The sequence below is a fragment of the Mustela nigripes genome, chromosome 9 (assembly GCF_022355385.1).
Source record: "Mustela nigripes isolate SB6536 chromosome 9, MUSNIG.SB6536, whole genome shotgun sequence".
Lineage (NCBI taxonomy): Eukaryota > Metazoa > Chordata > Mammalia > Carnivora > Mustelidae > Mustela > Mustela nigripes.
The window spans coordinates 36,736,396-36,755,964 of NC_081565.1; the positions used below are offsets into that span (position 1 = coordinate 36,736,396).

The following is a 19,569-nucleotide window of genomic DNA, read 5'->3' on the forward strand; positions in this document are numbered from 1 at the left end:
AAAACCCGCCAGAGGCCCACAAAGGCCAGCCGGCTTTTCATCTCAGCTCCCAAACAGACTGGCCATTTTCCCGGCCCAGGAATGGGGGCCTGACTGACCCTTCAGAAAGAGGACTGGGGTGTTGTTAGGTGGGGTGGGGTATCCCAGCCTGACACATGGCTATAAAAGAAACTTAAAATGGAGCTGGGGTTCTGAAGAGGAGGAAGGGAGGCTCCAGAGGGGCTATAGAGAGTTAAGCTTGCAATCTCACTGTTCCCTGAGGACCCAAGGACATAGGGTAGGGTATCTGATAGAAGTTCTGATTTATGCAGCAACAGATAATAAATATTTATAGGGGGCACAACTGGGAGGAGTCTCAAGGCTTGTTAGTAAAGTGAGCTCTGGCTGTGAGGGTAAACAGTCCTCCCCCACAATTGGGAACACCTTATCTACTTGGAAGGGTGCCAGAGAAGAGAAGGCTAGTAGTGGTCAGGCAAGAGGCTGGGCTCCCTGCAGCAGGAGGGACTGAGGCCAGACAGCAGAAAAGTCTTCCTCCCCAAGAACAGTAGCTCTGATGCCCTGACCCATATCTCTGGGGATCCCAGAGGATCGCAGAGAGCCGGGGAGGTAGAGAACACCCCCGGGGGTTAAGAGTTAGACAGCTTCTGTGGGCCCCCACCACCCACTCAAGAGGAGGCTGGGAGGCAAGACTTGGCAGTTCTGTCCACCCTCCCTCTGCAGCACCTCCAGCACCACTTTAAAAACAGCTTTTTAATTTAACAAAGTGGATGAAAAACTGTTTTTGGAAATAAAAGATATCTGCTGTCTCCTAGGCTAGCACTCAGCCCTTGTAGAGAAACTCTCTCCCGGTTTCTCCCTGCTGCTGGTGGCTCCTTTCCTCTCTCTCTCTCTCTCTCTCTTTCTTTTTCTTTCTTTCTTTTTTTTTTTTTTTTGTTTCTGCTCCATGGCCTTCTAGTTTCCCCTTGGCTTCCCCCTACCCATCTCCCATATCAGCCTCCCTGGGAGTCTCATCCTCAGTCTCTTATCTCTGTGTCTCTGCATCTCCTTTTGTCTTTCCTCTCCTCCGGGTCTCTCTTCCAGGGCTTGTCTCTCTCCTGAATCGTCTCTGTCTCCCAGCCTGTCTCAATCTCTGTCTCCCTCCCCCCCTTCTCCCCCAACCCCTGTTCTAAATGGGTCTATTTAAAACACCCGATGCTGCCAAGTCAGAAAAGCGTCTCCTGATAAAGCGCATTAGGCCGGGGAGAGGGAGGGAGAGGGAGGAGGATAGAGAAGGAGGGAGCAGGGAGCAGGGAGCAGCAGGCAGATGGATTGATCCAAGCCCGTAACCCCATTAATCAGGCATCAGGCATCGTGGGTCCCCCCCTCCCTCCTCCAGCTTCAACCCCTTCTGAGCTAAAAGCCCCTTAAGTATTTATCACCCCTCCCCCATGGGGTGAGGGGAGGGGTGTGTGGTCCTTGGTGTGAGCATCCCCAGCTGCCTGGTGCTCCCCCCAGTGTGTTTACACATGTGCACATGAGCTTATACGTGCGTGCATGGGTGTGCATACCTAACAGGCTCAGGGCCCATCCTGTCTCCCTTCACCCCCACCATAGAGGAGCCCTGGAATCTGACCTGGGTCTTGCCCTTCCTGAAGAGTTGGGCATATAGAATACGGAGACCTCTGGGGTCAATTGGGGGTCCTCAGGCCCCCCAAAGTGTAGTAACTGGAAGACTGGGTGGCCCAGCACTATCATTCTCACAGGGCAGGAAGGTGAACTGGGGTCCAATGTCCAGATTCCGCCAAATTCCCAGAGCAGGAAGTAACTTGGGGAATAGAATTGGGGACTCCATGCTCCTAAAGTGCACAAAGGTAACTTGGAAGGCTGGCTGAAGTTCTCCCTTTATCCTCAAAGGGTAGGAGTAAGACCTAGAGGTGGGTAGAGGACTTTCCATTAACCTCAGAAATTTAGGGGGCTGACCTGGGCCATCACCGCCGAGAGTGGGAAGAGGGCCACTCATTGGGGTGATGGGGAACTGGGTCCCACATCTAATGGCATATTGACGCCCCCCTGGCTGCAGAGGTCAGTCAGTCCTGCGACTGGAAGGGGTCCGTCGGAGCTGGCCTGAGGCAACTTTGCCCTGGGCTCCGGGAGGGGGGAAAGGGAGGCCCGGGCTGCCCTGGGCTTGAGGAGGGGCCCGGCTCCGAGCCGAGGGCCCCTTCCTCCCTCTCCTCCCCCAGCATCAAGTGCCACATCTCCTCCTGACTCAGACAATTAGATTCAAAGGATGACCTCACTGCCTGCCGTCCCTCACTCGCTCCCTCTGCTAGCTCGCCTCGCTCGCTCGCTCGCTCGCTCGCGGCGCGCTCCTTCCTCCCCTCCTCCCGGCCCGCTCGCCGCCTCGCTCCCTTGCTCACAGCTCAGCCCGGCCCCTAGCCCGCCCGCCCGGACTCTGGCTGTTGTTGCGGGGGGCTCCTATAGCCCCCCACCAGGCCAGCCCGGGCCTCCTGGGCCCAAGCCCTGTGCCCTGGGGGCCCGATGCCCGAAGGCTGCCGGGCGGACCCACGGGGCGCTGGAGGCACCGACTGGGCGCCTGCGCGGGGACCCAGGTCAGTGGCCGCGCGGCCGCGGGGCCGGAGAACTTGTCACCCCCACCTCCGCCGCTGAGACGCCCCCGCCCGCGCCCGCCCACCAGCCCGCCTCGAAGCTTCCCGCTCCTTTCTCGGCCCCCGCCCCCCGCGGCTGCTCGGCGCGCCCCCCCCGCCACGCTGTCTCCCCCCCCCCCCCCCCCCCCCCCCCGCAGCCCCCCTGCCTTTGCAGCCAGTGGGAGGGACTGGGACTTCCTGAGGTCCCAGGGATGGGGCTAGGGCCCATTGGCTGCAATCGGCCCAGGCCTCAGAGAGAGGAGGGGGCTCTGGCTGTGTCCATTGGCCTGGGGGAGGGGACCACCACCTGGGTGGGAAGAGGGCTACCGAGAGAGAGGCCCAGGGTGTGGGGGTGACATCTACACAGAGGGGGATGAGCTCTTGATATCTTTCTTTTCTCACATCCTGTGGGCCTCTTGCCTGGCTTCATTTGTCCCCACCTCCTAGCAAACTTTAGTCCCCACTGCCTAGTTTCATTTGGTCCCCACAGCTTGTGTTCTTTTGGGCCATGTCACCTGGTTTCCCTAGACACTGCTGCCTGATTTCTTTTGTTGGCACTGTCAGCCAACTGAAGTCCCTATCACCTGGCTTGGTAGGATTGCCCTACCTGGTTTCCTTATGTCCTGTGGTGCCTGCTGTCTGGTGTTTGCTTCCCTGCCTGGCTTCCTTGGAGCCTCTCATGCTCCCTTTAGATAGGGCATCAGGGCCCCAACTACACCTGGAGCAGTAAGTGCTAAGGATGTCATCAGCATTGCCATTTGTTCCCCGGTTGGGGCCTGACCAGCACAGCTTGAATTCCATTCTGCCTGGACAGCGACACAGCGTCCTTTCTTGTGATGGGTGGGGGGGTGCAGGGCTACAGGGTCCAAAGACCTTAAGGATTCTTGTCTTCAGTGGTTAGAGGAGCACTGGCTTGGCCAATGCTGTCCCCATCTCTCTTTGGGCCTAACAGTGATGACAAGGCCTTGGCAGGGGCTGGGGGTCAAGGTCTGAGCCACATCTCCTTCTCCTTACCTTGCCTCTTGCAGCCAGGCCTGACAGGCAGGTGCACTCTAGATAGTTGTGGGCACAGAGAGGTTTTGAAGAGGTTCGGGATCACACAGCAGGTGGGTAGGCTGAGAGCTGCTGCTGATTCTCATCTTGGAGAAGAGGAGTTGCTGAGGGGAAGCAGGAGGTGCCTGGGGAGTGGGCTGGTTTGGGGGGTTTTCTGGCTCCTGCTATTATCAGTGCCACCATCTCTTCACCCAGGGGCTTCTCACCACCAACACCCCCCCACCCCCCCATCCCCCCCACTACCCTCCCCCGCTGCCCAATCTGGCCTGGGTCTCTGTCTGCTTATTCCCAAATGCTGGGAAAGCAGGGGCAGGGGAGGAAGGAGCCATCTAGGAAATTATCCTATTTACTTGCTTTTTAGGGCCCAAGAAATTTTGTCCTTCCCTTTTCCTTCCTTCCTTTAGCCACCCTGAGCTTTAACCTCCACCCCCCAAGTGCAGCTTGGGCCATCCGAGGTCCCAGCATGGAATGACTGTTGTGAGTGTGTATCTTTGTATTTCCCACTGCCGGATGTGGGAGCACAAGAGGCTGAGGGTGACTGGGGGACTCTGGGTTTCTGAAGGTGCGATGGTATCTGTGTGGAAGACAGACTGCTTTGAGTGTGTGATGGCATCCATATGTGAGCCCGTGACTGTTGTGAGCGAGCACGTGTGAGAGTCTGTGTATGTGACTGTGACTGCAGTACATGTGTGTGCACAGTGTGTGTGAAGCTGCGGCAGTGGGTGTCCATGTGGGAGGCCAAGATGTGCGGTCACGGTGGTGAACTCTGAGTGCCAGTGACTGTGAGAGGCCACCGGCCTGTGTCTGTGAAGCTCTGGCTGTGTGTGTGTGTGTGTGTGTGTGTGTGTGTGTGTGTGTGTGTGTAGGTGGGGAGGGTTTTGGAGAGTGCTGCCAGGTGGTAGTGAAAATCCACGTGTGGGCTACATCTTGGGGAGAGGTGAGCCCTGGGTGCTGTGTGACCCTGAATTGCTGGGGAGTGTGTGAGCCTGTGTGTGCACGTACTCATGCCTGTGTTTACCCATCAGGAACAGATTGCTCTGGCTTCCCCACTGCGAGGAGGGAGGAAGGGGGAGGAAGGATGGCTTGCTTTTGCCCAGCAGACCAGAAGCTTCCTCAGAAGTAGTGTGTGCAGTGTGAATGCAGGGTAGGGGGGCAGGGAGAACAGGACACTGTTACATGAAGACAGGCGAAGTTTCTGTTCCCTCCACTCGAGCTGTCAGAAAGCCCATTTTCAGTTCTTTTTGTTAAAAACCAATGCTTCCTATGAAATGCTGCCCCCGCCCCACCCACCCCAGCCCCCAACCCCGCATGCTTGTGTGCGCATGTGTGTGTGTGTGTGTGTGTACACACAAGCTTGCAAGCATAGGCCTTTGAGGGTGTGTCAGTCCCATAGCAGTGATGGGGCCAGGGGTGGGGTGGTGGGGTTTAGTGAGAGATCCTGGGCAAATAGGTCTTTGTCCCAGCCCCCAAGTCTTGAAAGCTATTCTGTCCATCCTTCTCTCTTCATGGAGGGCCTGCAGCCTCCTTCTGGCCCTGCCTCATAGGCTGGGAGCCCTGTTCCTGTGGGATGTCCCCCCACCCCACCAGCTAAGGGAAGTCTTATTCAACCCTATTGCTCTGCCCATCCCCTACCACTGAAAGGGAGTTCCTCCAGATGTCTAACCTCCTGCTGCAGTGGTCTTTCCATCCAAGAGGAGCAGCCCCCACTCCCGGCAAACTTAACCTGACTGGTACATGGCCTTTTTCTAGGTAGAGGTGTCCTCCCAATTCTTCTAGAAGCCAGAGGAGACCCCGGACTGGGGGTAGGGGATTTGGTGCTTGCACGCCAGTTTCTGTGAAGTTGTGCAGAGCCCATGTGCCCAAAGGGAAGATATGCACTTATCTGCTTCTTCCTCTTCCCCATTTGAAGGGCGGGGGACTGGTCCAGATGACTTTTGAGGGAGAAAGCCCAGGCCTTTTGCACCTAGAGGGTTGCTTAAGCCCAGGCCTGCATATATGTGTGTATACAAGCCCATGCCAGGCCACCAGGCAGCATGCAGGGCCCTCGGTAGGGCTGCACATCAGGGGCATGGGCTGTGGGATTCAGACTGTTGCCTCCCCCAGGCACCTCCCCACAGCCCACCCAGGCCCATCGTGGGAAGGCCCCCAGCTCCTCCACAACACGCCTGCACACACGTGCAGAAGGGCACGCACATGCTGATCTCAGGGTCCCCGCAGTGCAAGAGGCTGGGGGTGGGGGGTTTGAGCACTCAGAATCCGGGCTGCTGCCAAAATCCACTGGAATCTTGTCCCCCCCAGGCCCCCATCTCCGGCTGTGGAGGTCACATTAGCAGGTGTGGATACCCGCCCCCCCCCAACTCACTCACACTGAGCCGCCTCCTTTTCCACAACCTCAGCCAGCGGCTAGAGCTGGGGGACTGCTCCCCCTGCCTTCCTCCTGGCCCCCCTCCCACTGGTGCTGAGCTTCTCCTGCCCCCTTCTATGGGAAGAGACGGGGCGTACATTTGGGTGGGGTCCTTTCCCCTGAACACTGGGGCTTGACCCTGGAGTGGGTGAATGTGTGGTAGCCCAGGAGGAGATAAGGCTTGAATCCTAAACCCAGGCACTCCTATGCCCCTCGGGGTGGGGGCATCAATAGCTGAGAGAAGGACCAGCTGTGGATTCAGAGAGAATGAGCCAGAGACAAGAAACAGAGATAGGAGGTAGAGACACCACAGGGAATGGGAGCCTGCCCAGTGGCCAGCCAGCCCCAGCCCCAGGAGCTGGCCCCTGACCCAGGCCCACCCCCTCCCCAGTGGGGGGTCTGCCGGGCCAGCTGCCAGGGGCCAGGCCTCCCTCCTCAGCGAATTACACCCCCCCCCCAACACACACACCCTCTGGACTGCTTAGGCCTCTGCCCCCGCCCCCACCGCCCACGCTGTCCAGGCTGCCTGGGCCTGGTGGGATCTGGGGGCCTCTTGGTCTCAGCCTCTCCTCCCCCTCCTGGAGCTTCCAGCCAGCCCTGACTGTCTCTCCAGGCACTCCCTCAGCCAGTGCTGCTCCTCCTTGCCCACCACATCCTTGTCTCTGTCTCTGCCTCTGCTCTCTCATTTTCTCTTTCCACCTCCAAGTGAAGGTGTCTCTTTCCCTTATTCCACCCTAATTCCTCTGCAGGTCTGAGGCCTCTAGAGTTCCCACACTTTTGAGTCCTTTAGTCCATGCTATCTCCTGTCCTGTGTCCTTGCCTTTTCTCAGGATGGGTCCTCTGCAGCTGATGTGGGGAGAGGGAAGGGGGCGAGGCCCTAGGACAAAGTGTCTTTTCCCTCACACTGAGGGATTCTGGAGTCCATTACCTAGGCATACTAGAAGCTGTGGCCATGCCATAGATTAGGTGCCCTCCCGCAGATCCAAATGTTCCTGACCTCACCCAGGTCCAAGACCCTGGGTGGGTAGTGCAGGCCAGTGACTTTAGTTAGAGCTGGGCCCCAGCCAGGGGTGCTTAGAACCCCCCACTCTGACTCTGGATGTGGCAGGGATTCCTGAGGGTTGGGCCTGTGTAACCTTCTGCAGGGATACATAGGAGCTCTCCAAACTCACACCCCCCCCCAGGTTGCACCTTCAGCTGGTCAAGGGCTGAGGGTTGGGGACATAGGGCATCAGGGACCTTGCTGGGGCTAGAGAGAAGAGTCTTGGGCCCTAGATCTTAAGCCAGACTTAGAAACTGAGTAATTGAGGTCCCTAAGCTGGAGCCTGTCACTGTGTCTGCCAGCGTTCCTGCTAGTGATTGCCAGCCTCTGTGGTGCCAGTATTACTGTGGGCTGCTGTTATTCTGTGTGACTGTCCGTGTTACTAAGTCTGACTGTCAGCATCTCTGTGTTACTGAGGATGCACCTTCGTTGTTACTCTATGTGACTGTCAGTCTCATTGCGTTTTTGATTCTGGGGTTATTGTCACTGTGACTGTCTGTGTCAACAGGTATCATTGTCCCATTTGTTGGTGTCATTATTTGTCATGTCACTGTAATGACTGTTAGCACCCCTGTATGCCATTGTCAACTATACCCGTGTCATTTTCACTGGGTGTTGTTCTCACTGTGTAATGGTGTCTTTGTGTCACAGTGGGACAGTGACAGGAAATTGGGGGCCCAGGATTTGTCTCTTGATGCATCACCTGTGTATGTGTGTAATGATGGCACTGTGAGGTTCTGTGTCAGGAGAGGTGCTGGGCTCCTTGTGCTAACAGGAGTGTGGGCTGCTAGGTACTGGCCCCCTTCCTTGTTGGTAGAGTGTCTTCTGTTGCCTCCTCATCGTGCGGCTGGGGCTAGTGGCAAGGCTGGCCCATGCAGGGGTCTACAGAGAGCTTCAGCCAGTTTGCATGGCCCCTATCTGAGGCCATGGGATTTATCCTCCTGATCTATCCCAGAGCCATGGGGTGTGGACTTGGAAAATTCTTGGGGAAGATGCTCTTTGCCCTGGGATGGGTGGCCTGAGATGAGCTAGGGCAGGGTAGAGGTAGAGCCTGGATGCCTCTGGCCTCAGCTTCCCTACCTGGGAGTGGAACCAGCTGGGACTCTGAAGGAAGGGAAGAGTGAAATTGGCTTGGGGCTTTCTGGATCTGCAGGGGCAGAGATGGGGTGGGGTAGGGTAGGGTTTTAGTCTTCCCTTATCCCCTGGGTGCTGCACTTCTCGGTCTCCAGGGAGAAGCCTTGTAGCCTCCAGGAAGGCTGCACCAACAGCATCCTCCCTCTGCACTGGGGGAGGTAGGTGGGCTTAGAGAGATGCTCTAGGATGGGCACAGAGACCCTCTCTGGATCTGTCCCTTCCTCTGCCCTTGGATCTCTGCCCATCCCCTGTGGTTCCCATTTCTCTTTCTGGGTCTCCTCTCCCATTTCTCCCAATCTTGGTCTCTACTTGTCTCCTGGGTTTTGGCTCATGGCTTTCCCTCTCTGCCTCTCTGCTCCCCCCTCCCTGGGTCTCTGCCTTTGCTGGGTGCCCCCAGCCATGCGGTGTCTGTTTCGGTACCCCATCCCCCACTCTCTGCAGCACTCGCTCTCACTCTGCTCTCGGCAGCGCCCGTCTCCCATGGCTGCAGCCCCGTTGGCCCAGGGCCCGGCCCTTACAGTAACTCATCGGGCTGATGGAGGCGACTTTGATGAAGAAGCCACCCCTCCCCCTGAGGGGGCCTGAGTGTGTGTGTGTGTGTGTGTGTGCACACTCATGCCAGGCTGTCTTTTTGCCCCTGCACCCCCAACTGGGACCAGGAAGGAGCTGGGAGCAGAGGGCCACCCTGTCCCTCTTGGGTCCTAGATCTAACCTTGGTCCCTTCTGCTTCTGCTGGCCCTGGTTCCTGCCCCCTGTGGTAGGCAGTGGGTCCTGGCACTGAGGTAGTGTATCTTCCTAGCTGTAAGGACAAAGGCACGGACAGATAGCAGAGGTGGTGGGGCAGCATCTGAGAGCTGCCTGCAGGGGTTGAGGTGGGGAACCAGGTAGGTCTGTAGCCTCTTGCCTGCCTCTCTCTCTCCCTCTCCCTCCTTCCCTCCCTCTGAATTCAGTCCCTGGGTTCATTTCCTGGCCCCACTGCTCTCAGACTATGAACTATGATGTTGGCCATTGTCTTAACCTTCTAGGCCTGAAGAGTAGTTGAAGATAGGGGAGTGGCTGAGGGTCAGCAGGAGCCAGGCCAAGTGGTAGCTGAGGCCCTGGGAGTCACTGATGTGGGAGGAGGAACAGCCAAAGCCACCTGGGCCTAGAGAGACAAGCTGTGCCAGGGAGGGGTGGTCGGCGCACCTGCTGCTGGGGCTAGAGAAAGCCAGGTGCAGATGGGGAGGGCTTGCCTGGTGAGGGCTCAGTGCAGTCACGGGCAGGCAGGAGCCCCGTCCCATAAAGGAGCCCCCGGAAGTCAGATTCTTCCCAGCTCTCACACTCACTGCTACAGGCTGACACCCACATCTGTCTCCTCCCTGCTGTAGCTCTGTTTGCAGTTTCTCTGGCAGTTCTCTGGCTGTATGTCTGGCTGTTTGTCTGGCAGTGTTTCTGACAGTGTCTCTGGCTGTGTCTGGCAGTGTGTCTGTGTGTCTGAGTGTCCCTGGCAGTGTTCTTAGTGGTGCAGAGACTTCCTGACTGAGCATCTGGCTCTGGCTCTGGCTCTCCTTCTAGCTGTGTTTTTGGGTGGATGCCTGTTTGTGTCTGTCAGTGTCTTTGGTATTTCTCTGCTTGTGTGTCAGGCAGTTTCTCCGGTGTGGTTTCCAACAGTGACTCTAGCTCCCTTGCTATGTCGATGCTGGTTTCTGTGCCTGGGTTTCTTGCTCTTTCTCTGGGGGTAGGTCTGCTTGCATCTGGCCAAGCCTTTTAAAGTATTTACTGGTGGACCCTTTGGTTGTGTGTCAATCTTTCTCTGACCGAGCCTCTGCCTGCTTCTCAGGTCCTAGCTACCTGCTTATCTGGCTTTACCTGACAGTGCCTCACGCAGTATCTCTAGTGTATCTCCAGCTGTGCATGCAGCTCTTTCTCTGGGACTTTGTCTGGTTGTTTTAGACAGTGTCTTGGCTGTGCGTCAGGCTGTATCCCTAATAGTACCACTTACTCTGCTTGAGTGTCTGGCAGTATTCCACTCTGGATCTCTCTTTCTGTCTGGTTGACGGGCCCCCTCTGTCTTCACACTGGGGTAGGAGAGTCCTGTTTGAGGCTTTTTTTCTGCAGGAAATTGTTACTTCTCTGCCCTCGGGTGTGATCATGTATTGGGGTAGAGTGGGGGGCAAGCAGTTGGAGCTACCCCACAAAGCAGGGCCACAGATGAGGGGACCCCTGGATCCAGCCTGGCTTCTGGGGATATCCTGACTGCTTTGTGTACCTGCAGAGGTGTGTGTAGACACAGTGCACATCTGGGCTGCGGGTCTCAGGCTCCTGAGGCATGTGTCTAGGGTGAAGGATGGGCTGGGGCCCCTGACAAGAAGTTACATGTGACATGCTCTCCTTCTCTCATGGTCACTGTACACTGAAGCGAAAGCAATATCTGACCTTGGTACCCTGCTGCTGTGAACATCCCAGAGCCCAGTGGCAAGGCTCACAGAGGGCTGGGGGTGCAGATATGAGGGGCTTTAGAGCATCAGGGTTTCAGGCCTTCTCCCAGGGGCGCAGCAGAGGACCTTCCATTCAAGGCAATAATAGACCTTCTGTTAAGTTCAAACATCACTCTTTTGGTTTGCAGTGCTTAGAGCTAATTAGCCAACCTCACCAGTAAAGTTTTTATTGTTGTTGTTTTTTGTTTTTAAAATGGCTATAGCATTACCCGTGTTCTATAACTCATCTGTGGTTGATGACATCCTACAGCCAGCAGCCTTATCGAACAACAAACCGCTATAGGTTGCCTCCTACCATCTTAGCTTGGCTCCAGATGCCAATAATGTTGCTTTCTGTTGCTTGAAAAAGAATCCTGAGCCCCATTAAGAAGGGCATTTGGGGTCAAGATACCTAGCCCTAGGGCTGGAATCACCCAGTCTTGCCTGAGAACAAGGAGGGCTCCCCAGGAGGTTCCTGCCTGGGCTGATGCTGCCCCTTCCTTTCCCCCCACACCCCCTCACCCCCATTTCTCCTAGCAGATGGCTGCTCCTGTCCCATGGGCCTGCTGTGCTGTGCTCGCTGCCACTGCCGTCGTCTACGCACAGAGACACAGTCCTCAGGGTGAGTGCTGGAGGAGAGGATTCTGAGGGGTGGGGTGGTGCTCCCTGCTCACCCCCACCCAAAGCCAAGCATGAGCCCTCTGCGTCACAGCTGTATGCATCCACCCAAGACCATATCCTGGCACGTTCTGGCTTGTCACATGTGAACACCCATGAGTCCTATGACACTGATATGCTGGTGACCCACTGATGTTGTTTTATACCCACAGTCCTCCAGTCACTCCACACGGTCCCATGCTGATGGTGTCTCTGGCTTGATGAGCTGTTCCTCTTCCTACTGGAGTGGGTGCGGGTAGAGGGTACAGGCAGGTGGGATGGGAGTTGGGGGCTGCGAGGGGTAGGGCCCTGTATAGTATCATTGAAATGGGATTTCATTTGAAATGGGGTTTGTGGGGGTGCAGTGGAAGGCACTGAGAGAGACAGAGGCCAAGACTTCTCCCTTATCCCAGAGGGAAGGTGGAGACAGAGGTGGCAGACTGAGAACAAGATGTGGGGATGGGCAGGGCGACCAGTGGGGGAGGGCTGGCATCCTGAGAAAAGGACGGGTCTGTCATCTGGAATGGTGGGAGGGGGCAGGGATTGCTCCGGTGGGGCCACTGGCCCCCCACCATTTGTCCAGGGAGGGCTCAGTTCTCCCCACAGCCCACAAAGCAAGAAGCTGCCCCCTGCTGGGAAACAGGTGCCCTCTTAACTTGACCACCAGAGCTCAAACTGCATTTGAGGCAACACCTCACATGGCTCCATCAGCATAAGGTCTGACCTTGAAACTCCTCAGACAAGTGCTGAGCTATATGGAGCTCTCCCCTTGGATGTGTCCTGCCCTCCACCACCCTTGGCTGGATTGGATAGAGGCAGAGAAGGTTGGGGCACTTCTGGGGCCCAGGCGCAGAGCACACGCTGCCACCCTCAAGACTGTGGGTTAGAGGAGGGCAATGAGTCAAGGCTCCTGTGCCTTCTTCCTTGTGAGACTGACACTGAGACCCAGAAAAAACCTAGCCCCCATCCCCCTGGGCTGCTCCCCAGTGGGCAGGGAGTGAAAGGATTGCCAGGCCAGCCCATTAACCCCCACCTGCAGTCAATCTGTCTTCAGCTTGTGTGCTGATCTAACTTGCTTGGACCTCTGGTGGCCACTCCCCCTGGCCTGGGCCCTGCTCTGTACTGTGGGTAAAGGCAGAGCCACAGGTGCCCAGGGGCTTGAGCAGTGAGTCCGCCTCTCTGAGAGTGGATAACTGTCCCAGTGCATTAAGCTGTGTTCTTGTGTGGGTGAGACCATGTTCCTGTTCGAATGCATTTCTCGGGTTGTATTCTTGGGGGCTGTGCCCTGCGTGTGACATTGTCTGTTCATGTGTGACTGTGCTCTTCATGGGGCTTTGTCCTTGTGGTTGAGACTGTACCCTGTATGACAGTTTGATAGTTTCTCCCTGTTTCTGTCTCTTTGCATGTTTGTGTCCCTGTTCAGTTGTCTCCCTTATGGGAGACTGTGCCTTTATGTGTCAGTTTGCCTCTGGGGGACATGTCCTCCCTGTGCATGTGTGTGATCGTCTTGTACTAGGTGTTAACCATCCCTGAACTGGGACTGGGTCCTTGTGTGGCTGTGACCTTGTGGACAGTTGTTCTGTGTGTGTTCTCCTTGTGGTGACTGTCTTCATCCTATGTGTGTGGTGATGTGAAGTTGCTTAGGACTCCCGGGGGACTGTTTCCGGCATGTGGTCCTCATGTGAGCCTGTGTGCACAGGTGTGAGGGAGCCATCAGCTCTGTCCTTCTGTGTTCTCCATGTCCATGACCTCATCCTGTCTCTGTCTCTCATCCTGGCTTCTAACAACCTTTTCACAGCTGATTCCTTTGGAGCATTTGTCACCGCGTCAAGGCCAAGAACCCCATCCTCCCCCTGCCGCTTGATTTAATTTCTGAAATGGACAGCACATCAGTAGGGGCACCCACAGGGCGGGAGGAAAGCTGTCCAGAGACAAAGGATTAAATCATTGCCATCTCTGGAGCTGTTTCGTGACTGTGTATATTGCTGTTGTTGTGTTGTTGCAGCATTTGTGACAGTGTGTGTCTTATGTGATTGTCATGTCACGTTGCTCCCTCTGTCTCTGCACTGTGGCCTGTAGTTGCCTTCTGTCATTGCGTTGTCATGTTGTCCTTCCTGCCCTGCCCTCACATTGTTGGTTTGTCTTTGTTGTTGTGTTGTGTTTCTGTTTGCTTGGTGAGGCAGACAGGGTGACTTGGGAGGGTTAGCTCATTTGTTGTGTTGTTGGGTGGCTGTTTCCTCATCTTGTGGCTGTACCTGCCCCAGAGTATAAAGAACCACATCGGGTCCAAGTCAGTTCCGAGCTGCTGCTGGTCAGTGTTGACATGTTGCCGCTGGGACCGTGGTGGCCACACCCCCTCCCCTTCAGTCAGTTTTCAGCCTCCTCCTCAGGCAGCTGGATGCAGAGTTTGTTCTAGTGGGGGGGGGAGCGGTGCAGAGAGGGGCTTGGCATGTTTCCTGGAAGCTCCAGGTTTTGACAGGGGAAGTTGGGGGGGTCTCAATGGCTAGGGCTGGTGGATTGGGGGAGCTCTATGGCTTGAGCCTTGGACACTGGGCCTCTGGTCAGGAGGAGGCCCCCTTTCAGTCTCTGGTCCAGCCTCACAGCTGTGGCCTCCAAGGCCCCCAGCCACCGCCCTTCCGCCGTTCATCCTTTGTTTGGCTGGTCCCAGGCCCCACAGATGAGTGGTCAAGGCTGGCTGGGATTCCTGCTTCCCTCTCCTCTGACAGGGGACAGGGACCGAGAGGCTCAGAGAGGGGCAAGACTGGAGGCAGGCAGCAGGGGAGAAACCTGACGCAGAGAGATCCTGGCTCAAGGAAGGGTGACAGAGGTAGCAGACAGGGACAGATGTTCCAGCACAGAGAAAAGCAGTACTGGGGAGGGGGCCCTGATGGAGGGAGGGGGTCGGCTGGTGACATAGGGGGATCCCTACCTCCTGCAGTCCTGGTGGTGTTAACAAGTCTAATTAGGAGGCCACTGGCCCAAGTTAATTGGCTCGTTAACAGGAATTGCCTCTGAAAATCCCCCAACTCAGCGGGGTGGCTCTCCGGAGGGGAGATGTAAGCAAGTGTTAACGAGGGATCCCGCAGCACCCCCCAGCTGTCCCCCTCCCACTTCGCTCTTCCCCTCCCATCCTCACTCCACAGATCTGGCCAAGACCAGGGAAGCATCTGTCCTTCCCGGCTTGGGGGGCAGGATGAGGAATGAGGAGATTAGATTCCCATCGCCCAGCTCTGCATGCCTGCCTCTCCTGCGTTGTCTGTAGATCAGTGTCTCCGATTTTCTGTGTCATATTCACCTCCCCCACCTAGGGCTGCCTCTCGACAGGTGCTCCCTCCCACCCTTCCACTCCAGTCTCCTGGGTTCAGTCCATCACGCCTGGGTTGCGGAGGCCAGGGCTGGGGTTTGCTTTTGGCTCTGACAGGCCCCTCCTGGGGGCAGGAGAGGAATGGTCAGAGAGCTCTCTGGCCCCAGCACTCCCCCGCACCCCTCCCAACCCCAGCAGTTCCTGTCTCACAAAGTTGATAGCTGCTAGGAGTTCTCTAGCCCTGGATCTCCCTGCTGCTGCTGCCCAAGCCCTGGATGGCTGAAGTGGGCAGGTTAGGGGCAGCTTGTCAGAGGGTCCAGAGTGGGAGGGAGAGAGGCAGGACAGGAGACAAAGATGGGGACAAGAGACAGAGAAAGGAGTCCAGAAGCAGGGCCCCTCAGCTCCAGCTTGCCTGGGTAGCAGATGTCAGTGATTGGGGCTGGGTCTGTAGGTGGCGAGAGGTTAGGGTCATGGGGGTCAAGAAAACTTTCTAAAGGACCTAGTGACTGGAGGTGAACTGGGTCTTCACTGAGATTTAACCCCTCCCAGCATTCAATACACACTTTCTCCCACACACATACACACAGAAGATCACACCCCTTCACACACAAAATACCCAGACATGTGCGTGCGTGCACGCGTGCGTGCGCGCACACACACACACACAATTTGGAGACCCTCACAACACACACTCCTCATCTCCTGACACCCACCTCATCAGACACAAAGCCTCTTGGCCTAGACTTCTCATCATAGGCTCTCATCTGCTCACATTCACTTGGTGGTGCTGGGCCAGGCTGTGACCTGTGACTCTTGCCCTATGCTCTCCCTGCCCCCAACAGAAGTACCCCACGTGCAGTACGAGCGCCTAGGTTCAGATGTGACTCTGCCATGTGGGACAGCAAACTGGGATGCAGCAGTGACTTGGAGGGTAAATGGGACAGACCTGGCCCCCGACCTGCTCAACGGCTCTCAGCTTGTTCTTCATGGCTTGGAACTGGGCCACAGCGGCCTCTATGCCTGCTTCCACCGTGATTCTTGGCACCTGCGCCACCAAGTCCTCCTACATGTGGGCTGTAAGTGTTGCTCCCAACCCCTCATCTGACCGCCTCCCCTCACCCCCGCCCCACACTAAAGAGGTTTGTCAGTGAGGCTTAGACCCTTGGCCCAGATCCAGTCCTCTTCCTTTGGGGCTGGGGATACTGCAGCACCCTGACCCTTGCCCTCTGATCCTTTCCTAACCTCTTCTGACCTCTGAGCCCACTGTTGCCCACAGAATCCAGACCCCCGGGCATTTTGCATGTGTATCTCCCCCACCACCCCCCAGTGATCTGTGAGATCCAGAAATCCTGTTCCCTCTGACAAGATGGGCAGAGGAGGGCTAGCAGGGCCGGATCCTTCTGGGGCCTGGGAAGGAGGAATTGTAGGGTCACAGCTCCCAGCTGGAGAGACCCTACTCTGTTGTGCGCTCTTACAGGGGCTGGCTATGCAGGTAGAGGAACAGGCACTCTGGGAGGCTCCAGGGAAGAAAGAACACTTCCTGGAGTGGGAGGTGCATGGAGATTGGGAGATTTGGAGGATACATTGACAAAGTCACCTCTGACAGACACACCTCTGACAGAGACCTAAGTGCAGCTGTAGGCCTCAGAGGCTGGGAGGGCATGGAAGGGCCACTTGTACTGGTGGTGGAAGGTATCTAAAGGAGAGGGTGGGGAAAATCAGGAGCCTAGAAGCTAGGGAGTGACACGAGCAGGGTCATCATGTCCTTAAGAGATCCTTCTCATGGTGGTGAAGAGAGACAGGTTGGATGGTGGCTGTGCGAGGGCAGGAAGGAAGCTGTTGCTGGATGCAGGGGAGATGATGAGGATTGGGCACCAGGGCGTGGAGTCCGGGCAGTTGAGAGGGGCTGGTTGGACCACCAGAAGTTGGTGGTGCGTTGGAGGTAGAGAGGGCAGGAGCGTAGAGAGCAGGGGAATCAAGACAGCTGGTGCTACCAATCACTGCAACAGAGGAAAGGTGGAAGGGTCTGTGGAGGAAAAGATGGTGTATTCTGGGGGCACCTGGGTGGCTCAGTCAGTTAAGCGTCTGACTTTGCTTTCAGCTCAGCTCAGGTCTTGCTCTCAGGGTCCTGAGTTCAGGCCCTGTGTTGGGCTCTGCATTGGGTGTGGCGTCTACTTTAAAAAAAAAAAAAAAAGATAGTGTGTTCTGTTTGGACAGTAGTATGCAAGTCATCTTATTTCGGATTTCCCTAGAATCAGATCCTAAGATGAAGAGTGTGTATGCAAGTAGTTTATTTGTCAGGTGGCAGAAATACCATAAGGAAATGAGAAAGTGCTTGAAAAAGGAAGTTAAGGGGACCAATAAAGATGGAGTTATCCATTTATCTTCTGGGCAACTGCAGCTTTGCCCTGCAGGGACTCTGAGGGCCCAGGCAGGACATGGACCTGGGAGGTCTCCCCCCTGAGCAGTGAGGGAGATCAGAAGTTTACATACTGCTCATGTAACTCCTGCTCATCCTTGGTTGAAGGAGTCTCCTGGGGTGGGGGTGGGGATGCTTTAATTCCCCTACACTTTTGGCTTGATGCTTCAGCAGGCAATGCAGATTTTAGTGACCAATGAAAGCTCTTAGGCACATAAATGCAGAAGAGGGCGGTAGGTATGGGCCAGGGATCTGCTAGGGCATCGCCAACATTTGCTGTAGATATGTTGGGTTGGGGTCCTCGGGGGACAGTGGGAGTTGATGGCTGTAGTCAGTGGATCTGAGAATCTGGGGCCTGGGCTGAGGATGAGATGAGAAAGGACATGGAGGGAGTAAGATGGCCAAGAGTAAGAACTCTCAGATGAGAAGAAAAGAGGACCCAGATCTGGGCCCTGAAGATCATCACTTTATAAAGGATTGATGGAGAGAGATGAGCCACAAAAAGAGATAAGAAGGAGCCAACAGGAAGATAGAAGGAAAAGTGAGTGAATGTGATTCAGAAGAAAGGTTTGGAGAAGTTGGAATGAGGAGCTTCTCAGTGTTGCTGAGGGTCAGCTGGACAGGCACCCACCAACAGAATATTCTGAAAAAAGTTCCATTTCTTTTTTCCTTGAGCCAAAGATTCACGTTTCTCTGGCCTCACCCCATATGGGGGATGCACCCCACTTTCTGAGGGTGGTTTCTTTATTCCCTGGGAGCTGCTGAGGGAAGGAGATACATGAGCAACCTGGGAGCAGGCCCTTTCCCTGTTGTCAGGAGACTGGCATGGACAGCATGAGAAATGTTAGACTGAAGGACTGCTCATGGTCATCCCCAAAACACTTACCCACTAGTGGGGGTAGAGGAGGTGTGAAAATAGTTTGTTTGTTTTTTTTTTAAGATTTTATTTATTTATTTGACAGACAGAGATCACAAGTAGGCAGAGAGGCAGGTAGAGAGAGAGGGGAAGGGAAGCAGGCTCCCTGCTGAGCAGAGAGCCCGATGTGGGGCTCAATCCCACGACCCTGAGACCATGACCCTGAGACCATGACCTAAGCTGAAGGCAGAGGCTTAACAACTGAGCCACCCAGGGGCCCTGAAAATACGTTTTAATGGGGATATTCCTTTTCACACAGAAGAGCCTTCCTGTGTTTAAACTAGAAAGATAGCAATCATAGCCAAGTGTCTTAGTTGCAAGCCAGGGGTGGAATGACCCCTGTCGGCCAGCTTGAGAAATACGGGACCAACCTACCTGAGTTCTCCCGGGCCCACCACGACGTCTGTTGGAAGTGGAACACTCAGCCTAGCCCCATGTCCTTACACACAGAAAAGTGCCATGGAAAAAGCATGAGACCAATTTGACACCCCTCTTTTCTCGATTTGAGTCCTAGAAGTCCTTAGGATGGACAAGACTGGCCATAATGGCTAGAGCTTGGTGACCCTAGGCCGTATTCCTAATGACTTGATTTTTGAAAGGTCGTTGTAGGGAAATTGGGTCTAGAAGTGATGTCTGTGGTCTGTACCCACAGGACATGCCCACAGCTGCCCCGTTGTGACCAGAGGCCAGACCTTTTACAGTGCTGACCACTCCCAGGGCTCTGCCCATCAGAGGAGAGCTGGCCATGAATTGGCTGTAGCATTAGTAACAGGTACTTATCTCTCATTACCTTATTTCCTTCTAAAGAGCTGGTCAGAGGAACAAGGGACGTTAATCATGATTGTCTCAGTCACTTTATATTAGTAACAAGAGACTGGGTTTGGCAACATTCAATATCAAATTATTCTTCTAGCCAGCACTCAGAGAATAGGACAGAGTTACCCCTGATTTGTGAGTCAAATTATTTAATATTTATCTGAAACATTTAAGATTTTCATGTTTCTATTTCCAGGGGAAACTGATCATAAAAATATCCTATTGAAAGTCCCCTTAACCAGACTGATCCCTGAACTGCTTTCTCCCAGTCCACCTTCCCACCCCCTCGCTGGTGGCTGCTCAGACAGGATGGTGAGAGGAGTGCCCACATCAGGAAACAGGATCACCTGCTTTCCTTCAGTAGCATCCTTCGGTTTACTAGACACTGCTGATTCAGTGTCTTTCTGGTTTTAAGCTAAAACAAATCAGAGTGATTTACTGATTTGACATGGACAGTTCCTTGTCCAGTTTTTACATATTTGCATTTGACTGGTCAGGACAGGAACTTCAGAAACCCTGGTGCAGCGCTGCTTCCCCCTCAGCCCTGTTTGCTGAGAAGGAAAGAGCAGCTTGTGGATGAAGATGTCTGGGGGGAAAAAAGACAGGTGGGAGACAGGAGAGGGGCATCTGGGAAGCCAGGAGTTGGGGTGCCTTAAGAGATGTCATGGTATAAGGCTTTGATGCCAGACAGGAGGAGTGTGGGTGGGGCCCAGGCAGGGCTGGAGCTGGAAGGGTCACCCTGCC

At 55.3% G+C, this 19,569-nt stretch overlaps 1 protein-coding gene across 4 annotated transcripts in view; it reads left to right on the forward strand.

Annotated features, from left to right (window-relative positions):
* CNTFR (ciliary neurotrophic factor receptor) overlaps positions 1-19,569 on the forward strand; it is a 38,227-nt gene that overhangs the window by 9,025 nt on the left and 9,633 nt on the right. For all 4 annotated transcript variants that reach the window (XM_059411456.1, XM_059411455.1, XM_059411457.1 and 1 more), the window contains 2 exons: positions 11,254-11,335; positions 15,517-15,750. In XM_059411456.1, coding sequence (XP_059267439.1) covers positions 11,254-11,335; positions 15,517-15,750 — 316 coding nt within the window. The remainder of the gene's footprint in view (positions 1-11,253; positions 11,336-15,516; positions 15,751-19,569) is intronic.